Source organism: Anomalospiza imberbis, chromosome 14 (assembly GCF_031753505.1).
Source record: "Anomalospiza imberbis isolate Cuckoo-Finch-1a 21T00152 chromosome 14, ASM3175350v1, whole genome shotgun sequence".
Lineage (NCBI taxonomy): Eukaryota > Metazoa > Chordata > Aves > Passeriformes > Viduidae > Anomalospiza > Anomalospiza imberbis.
The window spans coordinates 796,775-814,869 of record NC_089694.1 but is presented as its reverse complement, the minus strand read 5'-3'; the positions used below and the strand labels follow the sequence as shown (position 1 = coordinate 814,869).

At 49.0% G+C, this 18,095-nt stretch overlaps 1 protein-coding gene across 1 annotated transcript in view; it reads left to right on the top strand.

Annotated features, from left to right (window-relative positions):
* MCF2 (MCF.2 cell line derived transforming sequence) overlaps positions 1-17,290 on the top strand; it is a 56,199-nt gene extending 38,909 nt beyond the window's left edge. Inside the window, exons 17-30 of the mRNA XM_068204538.1 lie at positions 566-681; positions 788-857; positions 1,199-1,291; positions 1,641-1,733; positions 2,689-2,814; positions 3,576-3,797; positions 6,997-7,089; positions 7,376-7,454; positions 8,371-8,434; positions 8,865-8,971; positions 9,046-9,155; positions 9,423-9,535; positions 10,996-11,096; positions 15,426-17,290. Of these exons, the coding sequence (XP_068060639.1) occupies positions 566-681; positions 788-857; positions 1,199-1,291; positions 1,641-1,733; positions 2,689-2,814; positions 3,576-3,797; positions 6,997-7,089; positions 7,376-7,454; positions 8,371-8,434; positions 8,865-8,971; positions 9,046-9,155; positions 9,423-9,535; positions 10,996-11,096; positions 15,426-15,466 (1,428 nt within the window). The 3' untranslated portion in view covers positions 15,467-17,290. The remainder of the gene's footprint in view (positions 1-565; positions 682-787; positions 858-1,198; positions 1,292-1,640; positions 1,734-2,688; positions 2,815-3,575; positions 3,798-6,996; positions 7,090-7,375; positions 7,455-8,370; positions 8,435-8,864; positions 8,972-9,045; positions 9,156-9,422; positions 9,536-10,995; positions 11,097-15,425) is intronic.
* Positions 17,291-18,095: the final 805 nt, after the last annotated feature.

Here is an 18,095-nt window from a genome sequence, read left to right as displayed (position 1 = left end):
CTTACAGCTCCTCCCCAGTTTGGGAGCCCCTGATGTCAAGGGGCAGGTGGAGCCACAGAGCCCAGAATTCCTGGAGCATTGAGGAGAGCAAGACGCTAGTGCTCAGCATGTCCTGTGCAAGAGCAAAAAGCCCACGTGTTTTTGATCTGCTCTCAAGCTGTCTCTGGTTTGGAGCTCTCCTGCAGGGGCTCTGGTGAGGCTGTGTGGAGCTGCACTCCCTGCACACACACCCTGTGTCCCCCGTGTCCCCTGGGCAGGGACGAGAGGTGTTCTCCCCACACACACACACTCCTGTGGCTCCTCTCCTGCAGCCAGGCTGACTTGCCTTTGGAGAACTGAGAGCATCTCTGCAGTGCTGCCAGCCCCTGTCCCATGCCATTCCCCTCTGGACCACAGCCCTGTGTGCCCAGGGACTGGAGACAGGGTTTTAGAGACCAAAAACCAGGGAACAGAAGAGATACTGCACTTAGAAACAGAGAGATCAGGTTGAAAGTCTGTTCATGTCCCCTTTTGACCTGCCTGTGAGGAGATGGCAGCTGAGTGTGAGCCCTTTTTCATCTGGCAGGGCTACAGAGCTGAGATGGACAATCCTGCCATGCTCATCCTCCTGCCCCCCGTGCTGAGGAACAGGAAGGACGTTCTCTTTGGAAACATGCCCGAGATCTATGACTTCCACAACAAGTACGGTGCTGCTCTCTCCCCCTGCCATCGTCCCTTGGAGTGCTGGCACACCCAGACCTCCCCCTGCTCACTGCTGTCTTCTTGTCCCTTCTCCCATCTCTTGCAGAATTTTCCTGCACAGCCTGGAAAACTGCCTGGGAGCCCCCGAGAGAGTGGGATGTTGTTTCCTAGACAGGGTGGGTGAATCATTTTCACGTATCAAGCAGACTCGAAGGCCAGTGTTTCTCCTGGCTTGTCACACTCTGCAACACCTCAGTTACGCTGGTTGGGTGAGAGGCTCCTGGCCCTCAGGACCAGCAGCCAGGCCAGCAGTGGCCGTGTGTGGCCAGCAGAGATGGCAGAGCAGCTGTTGTGGCCGCAGCTGTGATCCCTGCTGTGCTTTTTTCACCCAAACTGTCATTGTAGACATTAAAGCTGGCAGCAGAGGTGGAAGCACCCACAGTCTGGGTGCTGGCCCGAGTTGCTGCCTGGCAGGACTGGGTCCCTGAGGGTGACTTGCCCTGGGCTTGCCTTGCAGCGGGAGGATTTCCAGATGTATGAGAAGTACTGCCAGAACAAGCCCCGCTCCGAGTCCCTGTGGAGGCAGTGCTCCGAAAGCTCCTTCTTCCAGGTGAGCTGCTGCTTCCCCCCAGGCAGGACCCCCGGGACACTGCCTTGTCCTAACACCCTCCTCAGCAGCCCACAGTTCTGCCTTTTGCTTGGTGCTGCGTGCAACGTGCATGCAAAATGCTCACAGAAAGAGGTGTTGGCGTTTCTCACACCCCAGGAGTACAAGGCAGATCCACTCACTGCTAACCTGCATGCTGTTATAATGTTTCTTTATAATATTTCTTTAGTTGTGGGTACCATTCAACACTTTGACATGAAACCCTTGCAGTCATCAAACCCCACGGCTGTGCTGTTGGAATATCTACTTACAGATGGTGAAGAACTGACTTAGTCTGTCTTCTGTGTTCCAGGAATGCCAAAGAAAATTAGAGCACAAGCTGGGGCTGGACTCCTATCTGCTCAAACCAGTGCAGCGCCTGACAAAGTACCAGTTACTCCTGAAGGTATTTCATGTTCTGCTTCCAAAGGGCATCAGCAGAGAGATGAGATTTGTTTTGTTTCTCAATTAAAGGTTACCTGTAAATCAGCACCAAGCTTTGGATGACATATTGCTTGTCTTGGCCTCTCCTGAAGTGGCTTTCAGTGAAGATGAATGTTCACATAGCTGAAAAAGGAGCAGGTGCTTTTAAGAGGCCATTTTTTAAGGAAAGAATGTTTGTATCTGTTCAGAGATGCAAAATTACAGAAGCACTTGTAAGAAAACCGAACCAGAGATGATCATGAGGATCTGATGAATGAAATAAATTGTTGCATCTCTTCTTCTCCTCGGGTGTTGATAGCACCTGTAATCTTTATTGCATTTATTCTTGTGCCCCTCATCTGAGGCAGGGCAGTGCAGTTATTCTCACTTTGTAAGGCAGGAGTAACACTTGGGTAGTAGCTTCTGAAGCACCTTCCAGCCTCTTGAATGAGCATACAGGCAGCTGTAGGTGGGCACAGGAGATCTGAAATGAAACTAATTTTGTCTCAGTGGTAAAATTTTGTCCTCCATTTACTGACCTGAAGGCTGTGGATTTGATAAATTCTGTTCCTTGTGCCTGCCAGTCTGAAGACAGTCACCAGCTGCAAGCTCATTTGAGGGCATATTGGCACTAATGAAAAACCCCAGCCTTATTTGCCACATCTGACCAAGCAGGAAAACACAACACAAAGGAATCAGAAGAATGTCATGCTGCTCTATGCTGACACCATCCTAAAGGAAGCACATTAAAAATAGACCATCCCTCATTGAGCTGTTCCACACCTCACACTGACTGTGCTTTAGAGGGAGCCTTTTTTCCAGTGACATGAAAAAAGAAACTCAGTGTAGGTCACTTCTGGGCATTGGAAACTTCGGGCAAGGTGGAAAAATCTGCTTTGTTCAAGTGCAAACACGTGCCCTCCTATTTCTATTTTCAGGAGCTGCTAAAGTACAGCACGAGCTGTGATGGAGTTCAGGAACTTCAAGAAGCTCTGGTTGCAATGTTGGATTTGCTGAAGTCAGTCAACGACTCCATGCATCAGATTTCAATCACAGGATATGATGTGAGTAGCTCTGGGCAAGGAGAGCCCTTGCTCAGGGCTGGGTGATGCCCTGGGCAGGGGTGGTGTCCAGAGTGTGAGAGCTGGCCCAGAACAGAACATGTGCAATGGGTGGGATCAGGGAGCCCTCACAGGGGACACCCTTCCATCTGATTTCAGGGCTTTGGGACTATCCTGAGCTGCACAGTGCCCACACTTGCCACCTTGTGGTTTTCTAGAGCATTTTTCCAGTGTGTACCCCTCTGTGTTCTCTTGGCTGACCTAACAACTCTCCTGGGCTGTTTCTGTAGCATTTCCCATTCAGCATTTAACAAACGACTCTCAGGCTGAATTTGAACCTTTTCCATTGGAGTGGTTGTCTTTCCTAGGGTTTCAGGGAAGCTGCTGATCCCAGGCCTGGCCTCCTGGAGAATTCCATCAGAATACCTCAGTTCAGGCTCAAATCTCACTTCCCTGTCCCACTGAAGTAGCCAGAGAGAGCCCTTGACATGCTCTTCCATAGGAGCTGGATGGTTTTCTGTTCCTTTTAGTTCTTCCAGTTTCTGACCTCCTAGACTAGCTGCAGCCCTGCATGAGGCCTGTGCTCCCCCCTGGCACCAGGTCACCACTCCCAAAAGATCCTCTGATCCTTCCAGGAAGACCTATTCTTAGAGGGACGTGCCTTGGAGCAGAGCTGGCCTTGTGTCCTGGCATTGTTTGGAGAGTCCCCTCACACTTTAATTGAGCTCTTTCTTGTTCTTTTTCGTTTGTCATGCTCTCCCCAGGGTGACCTGAGCGAGCTGGGGAAGGTGTTGATGCAGGGATCTTTCAGTGTTTGGGCAGGACACCGAAAAGGGCCAACAAAAATGAAGGACCTGGCCAGGTTCAAGCCCATGCAGAGGCACCTGTTTCTCTATGAGAAAGCCTTGGTCTTCTGCAAGAAGCGAGAGGAGCACGGGGATGGATACGACAAAACCTCATCGTACAGCTTTAAGCACTTTCTGAAAGTAAGGAGTTTTTAGTTTTGTTTGTGAGCATTAGGGTGTTCTACACAGCCATGTGCATCGCAGAGCAGTAACTCTGCAGAGCCAGAGGGGAGTTTCTTCTCTGACATGGGGGCTTGTTTGCTGCTGCTGAGGGCTGTGCTGTCTCACAGAGATGTGCCATATCCATGGAAGGCTCATGGCTGAAGGAACTCTGAGGACCCCCAGAGCGGAGGCAGCAGCTGGGAGAGCCCCTGGCCTGGAGTCAGGGCTGTGACTCTGCCAGGGAGATGGAGCTGTGCCAGTGCCAGGGGTACAGATGTGCCTGGCCCCTGCTCCAGTCCGTGTTCAGGGCTGGTGAGGCCATGGGAGGGTGTTTGTGTCTTCCCAGCCCACCTGGTAGAGAGGGGGGCTCCTCCTGCCCCAGGGGGCCCTGGGCAGCCTCTGCCTGGCTGCTCCTGAGCCCTGTTTTCCATCCACAGGAGGATGCAGGGTTAACTGCTCTTCCTCCCCATTCCCTTCTCCTTTGGCAGGCTCCAGCTGCAGCTGAAAGGAAAATTATCAGATGACGAGGGCAGCCCACAGCAAAATATGAGTGGTGTAAACAACTATAAATGCTAACCATTATCAATAAAATTCCCAAAGTGCTGCTCTGAAAGAGACCTCCTGGCATACTGGGTGTGATGAGCAGTTCTAATATCAGCATTTCTTTCTCAGGGCTCTGCCTTGTTTTTCTTGAGAAATTAAAATCCATAGGGGTGTGTATATATATGTATATATATATTAGATTGGAAAAAACAGAACTGGGGGCAGAGCAGGTCCCTGGTCCCAGTGGGGTCTGGGGAGGGGTTTGCCACAAGCGGCCAGAAAAGCAGGTAACAGCAGAGGAGTCTGTTCAGCTGGTGCACGTCACAGAGGATGTCATGGAAGCAAGGCTCAGGCTGAATGTTTGCTACCCAGAGTTTTCCCCACACAGCATCAATTTTCTTTCTGGAGAGCTCGTTTCCCCTGCAGGGCTTGTTTTACCACACATGCTTCTGAAGGGACTGAAGAGGTGGCAGGGGAAATGCAGCTCAGAGGAGAAAATGCTGTGCTCAGGAGTCCAGGCAATGTGTCCAGTGTTCCTTTGCCTCCAGAGGATTGCTGTTTGTGTTGGCATGCAGAGGCTGGAGTTAGAGAATCCATGGATGTGACAGGATTACACCTGTACATGTTTTGAGAACTGCTGTGCTGAGGGCAAAATCCTGTTTCTGGAGCTTGACATTCATTTGATTTGTAATCACAGACGGTGATACTGGAAAAGACCTCTGAGATCACCGAGTCCAAGTGTTAAACCAGCACTGCCAAATCCACCAGTAAACCATGTCCCTACGTGTCAGGAGATGGTTTTTCTTTGCAGCAGCGTTCTTTGGGGATTCAGGGTTGAAACGAGCTGTTGGGTAGATGCTGTGTGACAGATCATCCATGAAACAAACCAGAGAAAGCCTCAGGATCACATTCTGCATCCTGTGAAATGAGCAGTGGTAAATAGCTCTTCAGCTGAGCTTCAGTGACCCAGAGGATGCAGGTTACTGCAATGCCAGGTGAATGTGCCTGGTGCCAGGGGGAAGCTGATGCAGATGAGCACCAGCCCAGAGCTTTGCACTAACCCAGCTTGGTCTGCACTGCAGTGATCCAGCAGCTGACAGTAAATCCTGGGCAGGGGGAGGAAATGGAATTTTAGAATCCACTAACCTGAATGAACAGACCTTAAATCTGTCTCTTCCTGGCACTTGTTCTTTGCATCATCATAGCAGATCATCCAAAATTTCTAATAGCTTGATGCCTGGGCAGTTTTGTAGGAGCCTCTGTAAATTGCCAAGGCAAACAAGGTGCACAGAACTGGGAACTGCAGTGGTGGATGAGGTGCTCTCTAGGCTGCCCTTCCAACAGCTTTCATAATTGTCAAGTTTTTCTGAAACCAGAATGGAGCCTCATCCTGCTTTCTGAAGGGGAAATGGCCTCAAGCTTTGCCAGGAGCATTCAGCTTGGATATGAGGAGTGGGCAGGCAGTGGCACAGCTGCCCCAGGCAGTGCCCCTCCATCCCTGGAGGGATTTAAAGCCCTGTGGATGTGGCACTTGGGGACAGGGGTCAGTGGTTGGACTCGATGGCCTCAGGGGTCTTTTCCAGCCTAAATGTTTCTGTGATGTCAGGAGCAACTTGGTTCCCGCTCCCTGGGGCTGTTCATGTCCCTGGAGAGGGGCACCACCATGTGAAACTGCTGGAACAGAACATTTGTCCATGGCACCTATGCTGTAAATCATCCAAGTCTTCCAGACCAAAAGCTCTGGGCACACACATATTGTCAAGGAGGAACAGCAGTGTTGAACAGATGTTATTTCTAAGGTTTTGTTTGTGTTTATAGTGGATTTGTCTGATCCAGTCTGCGTGAATAATTTATGATAGATGATACCTTTATTATTACATCTGTTCCAAAACATGCAAGTGGAGCTTGAGCTATTTTTGACCATCCTTTAATCAGTGAATAACTGCCAGCAAACCCTGCTTTAAGGGGGAGGATGGTTCATGTGGTATCAGGTGTTAGAGCAGTTTTCAGCTTCCAGGCCTGCTCAGGAGGGAGGTCAGAGGTCTCCTGTTGCTGAAGAGTTTCCAGTCATGGTTTGAGCTTGGTTCAGGTGGGCCACATTGTTCAGGTCCTGAAGGATTTGGGCCTTTGGTGTTTTCATCCAAACCATCAGAAGTGGTTGGGGATTATGAGTAAAGCAGCACTCAGCTGCAAGCCTGCACGTGTCCTGGAAGCCAGGCTTGGGGCAGCTCAGGCTGCATCCCAAAAATTAACCTTCTTTTGGAAAGAAATAATGCATGTGGATAAATAACATGCGTTATAACATGTCACGTATTTATAAACCTTCATATGCCAAATCTGAGAAATTCTGTGCTGAAAGAGGCAGCTGACATGATGCTTCAGTTGGTTCCACTGGTTCCCAAATGAAAAGTTCCCAAAGGTCCATTGACTCGTTTTGGAAGGTGAATCCAAAATGCAGCTGATAGAGAGTCAGGAGGAAGCAGACAGATAATGACTTTCAGTTGCTACATAAATTGAAATTGATGAAACATGTTAAATTCAGGGCAGACAGGTTTAACTTGCTGTCAGAAGTCTGCATTCCTAGGGAAGGGGGAGCTTGTACTGTGTGTAATTGTTTTTTCGTGTGGATTTGCAGATGAATGCAGTTGGGATAACTGAGAATGTGAAGGGAGATCATCGGAAATTTGAGATCTGGTACAGTGGGAGAGAAGAGGTGTATGTGGTGCAGGTTTGTACCTCAGAAATCTGGGTATTTGCATGTCCTGGGAGCTGTGAGAAGAAAATGTCTCATTGATTTTCATGCTTGTAGTGATAGCTCTACAATTTCCACTGTGCCTTGCCTGGGTGTAATGGGAATCCTCAATTTCAAAAGATCAAGAGTGTTTAAAATTTAGTAGTAGCTTTGGGAAAAAGGGGGATTTCCGATAATTACAGCATAGAAAAGTAAGATTTTATTCCTACATTATAATGGATGACTCTTAATTCAAAATTCAGACAATTTTCTCTTCTTCCAGGCCCAAACAGTAGATCTGAAGATGGCATGGTTGAATGAAATAAGAAAAATTTTGTTCAAGCAGCAAGAGCTTATAAAAGGTACATTTGATCAATTTCTCTGTGGCTTTCACTCTGCAGCAGAAGCTTTCTATTGGCACATTGCTGATTTTCAAGTCCACTAATTCTCACGGGAGAATTAATTTTTAGAAGCCTGGTGGCAAAATGCTGGAGTGAGGCCTTACATTGCAGAGAAATAGCATACCTTGGAGCAGTAAAAACTGGGTGCTCATGTGAAAATGAATCACAGCAGTATGTTTTTTTGTTTGTCATTACCTTGGGCATTATTTCACATTTGTTTTCATAGGTTTAATTCAGTGAGATACAAAACAGATGCATAATTTGAAGCATATCAGGAGCACACTCAGTGTTGCATTTGTGCTAACACACCACCTTAATCAGAATTAAGTCTGTGCTTTGCAGGAGCCCATAGGTCTGGTTTTCTCTGGACAGAAACCAGTAGTGTGGCAGGCACATTCTTCTCTCTCTCAGGATTTTTCATAGAAGAGCACAGAGAGAAGAAAGAGAAAACAATTTCTATTCCTGCTCCTTGTTTTTCCCATGTGGAATGTGCTTGGAGAATTGTTCACCTGGGGTGATTTCTTGGTTGGGTTCTGGTGAGGATTGTTGGAGCCGATGGCCAATCCAACCCACCTGTGGCTGCACTCTCAGAGAGGGGCACGAGTTGTGAGGAGTTAGATATGGCAGTTAGAGAAAGTAGGTTTGTAGTTTTAGTATCTCTTATAAATAGTATATTAAGGCATTATAGCATAGTTCTAATAAAGAAATCATTCAGCCTCCTGAGCTGGAGTCACACATCAGCATTCTTCCCACGGGGTTCACCTGCATTTACGATACAGTAGGGTCGTACAAAAGGCCTAATTTTTAAAGTAATGCTTCAAGTGTGGCAGTTGCTAGTACAGAAGTGGATGTTAAGCTGTGTTTGCCCTCGCAGCAGGGGAGAAGCAGCAGCCTGGCTCGTGCTCGGAGCAGCTCCCGCTCTCCTCCCAGCTGGGGGACAGGTGAGTGCCAGCCTGGGGCTGGGTCATTCCCATCAGTGGGCACCCAGGGCTGGGTGCTGCTGGCTCTGGCCGGCCCCGTCCCTGGCTCTGGGCAGGGGACAGCTGGGGTGTGCTGCTCTCACCCTTTGGTGGCCGTGGCCTGGGGACGGGGTCTGCAGGGACACCCTTGAGCCTGGCAGCTGAGCCTGAGCTGCAGCTCCTCTGCAGATGGAGCAGAGCAAAGACAGGGCTCTAATTCAGGGCAGAGCAGCAACCTCCTTTCCCCTCCCAAAAAGATTGAGAACTGGGCACTAAGTCCTTAATCTTCACAGAGACATACACTAAGAGGTAGCAGTGCTGTTTCCTGACCCTGTTTAACAAAACCTCATGGAGTAGGTGCTCATGTGTGAAGTGAAGCTAAGACTGATTCTGTTACTTTTGAACCCCTCAGGAAGCAGCAGAGAGCCTCCATCAGCTCGGAAGAGAACGACTCGGAGCGCACCAGCCCGGTGATGCTGGACGGTGGGCTGGTGTCCCCCCAGAAACAGCCCCACAGAAGTATGGCCCCTTCCCCTCCCTCTGGGGCCTCTCTGGCTGCAGGGCCCCAGCCTGAGCCCCTCGCTGTCTTGCAGGCTGGCCAGGAATGTCACAGTCCCTGGAGATCTGCGAGGGGCTGGAGGAGTGGTCGGGGCAGCAGTACCTCTCCAACTGCTCGGACACCGAGGAGGAGGAGAACCAGCTGGTAGGTGGGGATGTGATAGCCTCAGGGCTGGGATGCTCGCCCAGCCTGCCTTGTGCTCCTCACTGCATCGTGGATGTGTCTTGTCCATGCCTCTGAGCTTCCATGTCTCAGTCTGGGGAATGAGGAGATGTCTCAGCCACAGTTTCTTGAAATAATTTTAATTCAGGTAGCTGGTAGGGCTCTGTCGCATACCCTGCAGCAGTCAGACATCACAGCTGCATGATGCAAAATGCAGCTAAATAAGATGAGTTTTTCTCTCTACCACAGTCTCCAGGAAAATACAGAGCCCTTGCAGACTGCAAGAGGAGAGGATCAGAGGACCTGCTGGTGAAAAATGGGGATGAAATTCAGCTCTTGCATGAAGATGGTGAGGGACAGTGGTAGGTATTTTAGGATTACTTTGCCTTATCTCTAAGAGCCTGCAGGGCAGTCCCTTGAAATGTCGCTTGCCTGGTGATACACTCCTTGCAGCTCCTGACTGAGCTTCAGACCATTCCAGAAAGCTGGAGAATTCATTCTCTTGCCAAGACTAGATGCCATCCACACTAGCTTGGCCTGGGGAAACAAGCCAGGACTTCCCTTGCCATGGGTCTCTGCCTGAGCTGGGTTTTACCAACGCCTTCACAGCCCCTCTTGCCAAGCTCTCCCCACTTCAGATGGTGCTTCCCTTTGTCCATCCCAGCTCAGCTGCAGGCTTTGCTCCTCTGGGATTATTACCAGCCACAGTGAGTAAGCGTAAGGTGCTTTCCTCCCTCAGACAGCTGTAGGAGTGTTCCCTGCACTGGGGGATGGCTGCAGGCTCTGTTCCTGTTGTGTGTAAAGCTGTGGCTCACAAGAGAACACCTCACAGCTGCTCCTCTCCTGGGGGCTGGGAGCATCCCCTGGGAACACCCCTGGCCTGCTGGACCACTGGTGTCCTTGTCTGGAGGGGCAGCGTGCCCCTCCTGAGACTCACAGCAAGTTGGCCGAGGTTTCTGGCTCTTCCCTTTCCAGGATGATCCTGAGCAGCGCTCACCAGCCAGCCCAGGGTCTCAGTAGGAGGGAGCCCAGTGTGCCAAAGCCTTGTTTGGGGTGTGGGAAGGGTGATGTTGGCAGGAACCTGGGTCAGATTTGTGCAGGCACCAGCCTGTAAATGCACAGATGTCAATGCCCCGTGCAGGATTCCTGTCTGACAGCCACAGCCCTTGCGCTTCAGGGGAAATCAGAACAGGATAAAATAGAATATTTCAATTGCAAAGGATCTGCAGGGATCATCTAGTCCCACTGCATTTTGAAAAATTCAGTTTGTTGTTAGCAAAAGCAGATGCAAAGCATCTCAGGTTTGCTGAAAGTTCACCACTCCTGGGGGCTTCTGCCAGTGCCAGTCAAAGATTTCTCACACCAAGCTTTTTGTTAGCACAAATTCCACTGCATGAGTGAGACAGAGGGTTGTCACTTAGGAGCATGAGCATTTCCAGCTACCTAAATCTTGGCTTGAATTTACTTATAGTACCCTGACTAAAATCATCCTCCCAGTCTAAATGGCAGAGGAGTGAGAAAAATAATTGCCCTTGACTCCTTCAGTAGCCAGTCTTCCTCAGCTGGCATCTCTGGAGGTCTCGGGCAGCATGACTTGAGAGGGAGTCCCGTTCTTCTCCAGTGTCTACAGAGGTGTGGGCTTTTAAATTAGGCTCCTAAATGTAGGTGGGAATGATGCTTTAAATGCACAGCCAGGTCCTGTTAAAATGCTTCCCTGGTTGGAACAAATTGTTGCTTGAACCCCCAGCTGTGTAGAGCGTGCCCTCACCAAACTGCTTCTGGGTTGGTTGGCTTCTGTTCCTAATGCTGTTGTCATTCAAAGGTTGGTGAAAAACCTAAACAGAAGAAAAGAAGGCTGGATTCCTGTCCACAGTCTGCAGATTGTAGTCGGTGACTGCAGATTTCGGAATGCCAAAGTCGCAGGTATTTGATAGCACACCTAGCAGCAATATTTCATATCTCAATCAGGTCTTTTAAGCCATTGGCATTACACTTGATGTACTAAACCTGGCTGCATATGCCTCTGCTGGAAAAATAGGAAAGCAAGCAGCTATTCCAAAAAGCCTGCAAAAGTAGCAAATTAAGCTTTTTTTGTTTGTTTGTTTAACACGTTAAGACGTTTCTGAGACTTTAGGCACTAGTAAATTAAAACCAAGCATTTAAAAACGTAGATTTCATTGCAAGAGCACTGGGTAGAAGACCGGGGAGAAGAGACGGAGTCTGACCAGGGATTCCCGAGACTGTTTTGCCTCCTCCATGCTGTAGCTCAAACCCCGTGTGAAGAGGAGGTTCAGAACCTCCTCCTGCTGCAAAAGACATCGTGGCCTGACCCCAGCACTCTAAAGGCAATACTTCCTCCCTGCTGCCTCACTCCTGCCCTCACTGCTGCCTGCTGGTTAATCCATCCTTAGATAAAGTTTATTATAAACAGGTGACCAGGTTTCAGCCAAAGGCTTGGAGTCTCCAAACCCAGAGTTCTCATTTTCTAGCTGTAACTGTACATAGAAATAGATAGGGAAGCATAAGACATGACACAAGAAAATGCCTTAAGAGCAGCCTGTTGCCCTTGCTGTGTCCACAGTGTCACTGCTCCATATGTTGCCTCATCACCATGCTGTCCTCTGCAAATGGGAGACCAGGGTTGGAGATGGAACAGCTCAGGAAGCCCACACTGACTTAGTCCATTAAAAAAAAAAAAATACTAGCTATGACTGTATGAAGCAAATCTTGCAAGGAGATTTCTCTTAAAGTACTTCTTTCTGTCAGAATCTATTTTTTTTTAATGAATGTGAAGGAAGCCATCTGAAAGGCTTAAAATTCCAGTCAGCTCGTGGTGGTTTTTGGCATATTTCAGTGAAGTCCTTCCTATACAGGAAGGTGTTTTTTTATCCCCTTTGTTGCAGGGCAGTCAAATCTCACAGGTTGAAGGTTTGCTGATTTTCTGTGAGGGATAGTTTGCTGAGCAATGTTCAGAGTTTACTGGCACCCTGTTCTCAAGATGCAGTTACGGCTCCCTTGACCTTCTCTCCATGTATAGCGACCCCATCTCACCAGGTCCTGGGCAGAAGGGTTTTACAGCTCTGACTGCATCTCAAAAAAAGGTGCTGGGAAACTTTGAAGCCTGGGTTGCATTGTCAGTGGTCATATCCCCAAAACCCTAGAGACTGTCAGCTCTGGACTGGCTTACAAAGTTGCTGAGTACAAACTGAGGGGAATTGCACGGGGTGAAGCCACAGAAAATGCCTCCTGTGAGTCCCACACCACTGCCCAGGTACTCCAGAGCCATGTGCCAGGCTCTGAGAGCACTGGGGCTCTGTTTTCCCTGCGAAGGTAACTGTTCTCTTTGCTGTTTCTGATGCTGCCTGCAGTCCCAAGGCATGATTCTAATCTTACACACACTCCAGGAAACACTGGGGGATGATGTAGGATGTTCTCTTGCTGTTTCCTAGAGCTATTCCTAGAGCTTTTCAGCAGTGTATCCTTACAGCCATAAGCAACTTGCAGTCTGAAAAAATTGATTTTCACACAGTACTTCTGCACTCAGCAATTGCCTTTACCCTGGGGCTGGTCACTTCACCCTGCAGGTGACCACTGACTCCTTGGCAGTGGCCTGGACTGGGCTCTCTCCTGCTTCTTCAGAAGATGGAGCTCTTGCTCCAGCATAGCAGAGGGAGAATGAGGCAGCCAAGCTGGTGGAGCCAAGCAGGGGCAGGAGGGAGCCTCGGATCCCTCACGGACTGTGAGCTGCTTGTGCTGAAGTGCTGGTTTGCATGTTAGCAGTGTAAACTTGACTAACATGTTGTTTGTGGGATCCCCGAGAGCTCGGAGAGTGTTGGAGTCACTTCAGTGCTGGGGGAGAGGCAGTTCTGGCATTTTGTGGGGGCAGTGCCCGTCTTACTGCTCAGCTCCAGGTTGCCCTAATTAAAACTCTATGTCCAGTCACAAAATTTCGTAGCAGAATTCATACAAATCTGGGCTTTGGGATTTTTTTCAGGGCAAAGCCTTTAGCTGGATAGAATAAATGGTTCCCTTACTTTCACATTTCTCCTCAGATTTATCCTGTGGCCCACCACAGGATGGCTGCTACCTGCATGGCTACAAGCTGTTCCTCTCCCCTCCTGCTAATTATTCCAGTGTTGAGCCAATACAGATCATAATGAAGTTACAGGAAACTTTTTGCTCTCCTTTTTAAGTTAGCAGAGGGGTATTTGGTGAATGCTTCACTTCCCAGCCATTCCAGCTTTGCAAATCCACGGTCCTCTTGTAAATCTTGGCCTGGATATAAGCCATGAAGTTCTCTGGGAGGAAGGTGGCTGGCTGGGAGATCATTTTGAAAATTAATTTTCCTTCTGGTGTGCCTCTAGCTGTAAGTTCTGAGATTAGTCCTTGCTGCTTTCTTCCAGACAGATTTATTCTCTCTGCTGTGGAAACCCACGGTGGATTTTTTTAATGTGCATGATGAAGGAGCAGTTTTGTAACATGCAGAGCTCAAAATGAAAAATATTTGGTGAGAACTGCTCAGAAAGGGCAATACTCAGAATGTAACTACTGCTGAGGCTCACCCATGCGTTGGTAGTTTCAGCTGCCTTGCAAGTGGTCAGGCATTGCCTGATTAACTGACTTGGCTTTTCCATGAATTAACATGGAGATGCAAGATTATCTCTTCATTCCAGGGAAGGCTGGGGCTCCAGAATTACAATCCCAGCTCCTCTTCTGCACTGGAGCAGGAGACAAAACATTTCTGCATGTTCCTTGGTGGCCAGTGTGCCAGGGATTGCACTGTGCAGCGCTGGCAGGTCTGTGCCAGTGAGGAGAAGGGATCCCACCTCTCAGGTGCACTGCATCACCCATGGCAGGGCTTGCAACCAGATTTCTTTGAGGTCTCTTCCTACCCAAGCCATTCTGGTGATTTAAGGTGGGCACAGGCTCCTGTTCTACATGCCAGACCTTCTCCTAGTTTATTTAACATCCTGCTTGCCAAATCCTCTCTTCCAAGCCTTAGGGGGATCCCCTGTGCCCCCTCTCTGCGCCATAAAGGTGAGCAGAGGTTTCCCCCCCGGCAGTCCCTGAAGGACTGAGCTTGCATGTCCTGTGCCCCCTGGACAGTCACTGGGATTGTCCTGTGCCCCCTGGACAGGGCACTGGCATTGTCCTGTGCCCCCTGGACAGGGCACTGGCATTGTCCTGTGCCCCCTGGACAGGGCACTGGGATTGTCCTGTGCCCCCTGGACAGTCACTGGGATTGTCCTGTGCCCCTTGGACAGTCACTGGCGTTGTCCTGTGCCCCCTGGACAGGGCACTGGGATTGTCCTGTGCCCCTTGGACAGTCACTGGTGTTGTCCTGTGCCCCTTGGACAGTCACTGGTGTTGTCCTGTGCCCCTTGGACAGTCACTGGGATTGTCCTGTGCCCCCTGGACAGGGCACTGGGATTGTCCTGTGCCCCTTGGACAGTCACTGGGATTGTCCTGTGCCCCCTGGACAGGGCACTGGGATTGTCCTGTGCCCCTTGGACAGTCACTGGTGTTGTCCTGTGCCCCTTGGACAGTCACTGGCGTTGTCCTGTGCCCCCTGGACAGGGCACTGGGATTGTCCTGTGCCCCTTGGACAGTCACTGGGATTGTCCTGTGCCCCTTGGACAGTCACTGGCGTTGTCCTGTGCCCTGCTGGACCATCCCTGGGTCTGCCTGGCCAGGGTGTTTGCGTGGCTCGAGCTTTGGCAGGCTGCTGTGGGCATGTTGGCTGAAAGGTGCAGGCTTTGCCCAGGCCCTGGTCCCCGTGCCCTGCAGCTGGCACTGCAGCACAGCTCTCTGCCCTGCCCCTCATGCACTTTAATGGCTGCAGCACAGGCTTGTGTGTCCATACAGGGTCCCTTAGAGGCAATGCTGATTTCTTTTTGGCCGTTGAAACACAAAACAGGGTCTCTCCTATGCCCCGTGGTGCCATCCAGCTTCACAGAACAGCTCTTTAGTGATGCCAGAAAACCATCTCCAGCCTGACAAAAGGAGCCTAGAGAAGCTATCAGCTGGCCTTGCTGTGGTAATGAAGTGATAGATGATGGAAACGAGTCAAACCCTGTGGCCCTGCCTTAGTCCAGGCTCTCACTGAAGCCTGTGGGAGTCCAGCTTTTAGGGAGAAATGCAGGAGTGCATTTATTTTTTTTCTGCTATACACATGTTACATGATTACAGGGAACAATGTATTTCTTGGAATGAAATGCTTTAATATTAACATCATTCTCCATTACTTTATAGATGCTGCCCTGTGTAACACGAGAAAGTTTAGTTCCCCTTGAATTAAGGGTGAACTAGCAGCATCCTAATTTCGATGCTCTTTGGAAGCTTTCAACTAAGTGTTACAGAGAACTAGCACAGTAGTTGGAGTTGTCCTGTACTATTCATCACATTCACAGACCTCCACAGCTTCATCCGCGCTGAGTGGGACCGGGGTCCTAAGCAGCTTCTCATGCTCATAAAGGAAGCCATTCTCTGCCCTTTGTTTCTTTTCGCCTGTGGAAATTCTGGTATTTTGTTGATTTTTCCTGCTGTTTTTCCATGACATACATTATGTTTCATCAGAGAAGTACACCACAGTTTCCTGACACTTCGTTTAGATGCTTGAAATTTCCTCTACAGGTTGAAGTAGGTTTTGCCTACTTATTAGCTGACAACTGTTGAAGTTGCAAACAAGAGTTGAGTTTTGGTAAACCAAAAAGAAAAAAAAAAACAAACAAAGAAGCTGTATGTCCTGCTTAATTGATTTCATGGGTGGGTTTTTCTTAAATATCTGCTTCAGCTACGTGAATGTAATGTTCTGTAAGAGCATCATCTGGCTGACTCACATGTGAGGAAGCAATAACACTAAAGATCCTCTTTTTGCACTTAGGGTCTGACTCCAGCCCATTGCAGTCAGCCTCCCTGATTTCAGTGAGGTCTGGATCAGGTCAAACTGACACCTCAGGGTTGTCACCAATCACTTAGGGTCCCAAAGCGTCCCAGGGCTGAGACCTGTATCTAGCAAGTGTTGAAGTTTACATTAATGTATGTACTTTTGGAACTCGTGCCATAAATCCAAGCTAAATGTCCATGTTTGCACTAAGGATGTTCTTGTGATAAGACTTTTTCAGCATCTTTAACAATAATGTATCTATTGAATTTTTGAGAAGGGAAAAAGAACGTTGAAGACTCATAGTTTAATTTTGTGTTTCTTTGTCTAGTTTTGCTTTTGTAGAGCATAGGTAGGTACAGGTGGTTTGAACTTTTAAGCAGATGTGTGCAAAGAGCACCTGGGTGTGTGGAGAGCAGGGTTAATGGTGTGCATGCAGTAGTGAGTTTGCTCTGCCCCAGCCCAGTGAAATGTTCATACCATGGACTAAAGGGGGACCTCTATGATCTGACTTTTATTTGAGAGCCGGTCCTTGGACACAGTCCCGAGTTCAGACACGCTGGGTTTGTTGTGGAGGGGAATTGCTGGGCTGCTGGCCGGGGTTCCCCAGCCCCAGAGGCCGTTTCTCCACCCTGGCTCTCCAGGACTGGGGTGACCCCTGTGCACCCTCAGAGCCGGGAGCAGCTGAGCCTGACCTGAGCAGCACCAAGAGCCAGCAGCCCCGGTGTCCTCGGGCCACTGGAATCACAGTGCACAGCTGTTAAACCCCTGAAGGTTCTTTTCCTCTACTTTCAAATCAATCACAATGCACTAATTAGGTGGGAAAGGCTAAAGTTACTGCTGGGGCTCTTTATAGTGGTAACAAGTCTTGTGGTAACAATACACATTTTGAGGTACTACTGTAAATATTTGTCTGAAACATAGCACACATTGCATATTGAATGATTTTAATCTTTTTTGTCCTCCATAGTTTTAAATCTAAGCTTTTATTAATTTATGAGGTTGATAAGTTCTGCAAATCTGAATGTACAGTCTGAGGTTTTTAACGTTTGAAACTTTGCACTCATGGTATGTTCCCCTGAGTATACTGTTGAACTAGGCTCTTCATGTATATGTATAAATTACTGTAGAGAATTTTCTCTGACTGCAAGTTTAAATGAACTATATTGTATATGTACCTGTAAAAATGTGTTAAATCTATATTTAAAGATTAAAAAATTGTTAAATAAATCCATCTGAGAATATGCAATTCTGTTCAAAGACACATCTGCTATAATTCTAGAGAAAAAAAAGTGCTCACAGAGTTGGTTTTATTTCATTTCCTTGGAACAACTTAAAACCTTCTTAGATGCATTTTGATTTCAAGGTAAGCAGTGGCAGATGATCCAATTAGTTTCTTGCTGGATGCAGTGGCAATGAAAGCGATGGGCACCTTGGCACTTACACTGAAGTCTGAATGAGCAGCTGCTGACACTCTGCCCTGGCTCAGGGTGTCTCAGTGTGCCCTACATCCATCCCAGCAGGGTCAGGGTGTCCTCAGTGTGCCCTACATCCATCCCAGCAGGGTCAGGGTGTCCTCAGTGTGCCCTACATCCATCCCAGCAGGGTCATGGTGTCCTCAGTGTGCCCTACATCCATCCCAGCAGGGTCAGTGTCCCAGTGTACCCTACATCCATCCCAGCAGGGTCAGGGTGTCCTCAGTGTGCCCTACATCCATCCCAGCAGGGTCAGGGTGTCCTCCGTGTGCCCTACATCCATCCCAGCAGGGTCAGTGTCCCAGTGTACCCTACATCCATCCCAGCAGGGTCAGAGTGTCCCAGTGTGCCCTACATCCATCCCAGCAGGGTCAGAGTGTCCTCAGTGTGTCCTACATCCATCCCAGCAGGGTCAGAGTGTCCTCAGTGTACCCTACATCCATCCCAGCAGGGTCAGAATGTCCTCAGTGTGTCCTACATCCATCCCAGCAGGGTCAGAGTGTCCTCAGTGTGCCCTACATCCATCCCAGCAGGGTCAGGGTGTCCTCAGTGTGCCCTACATCC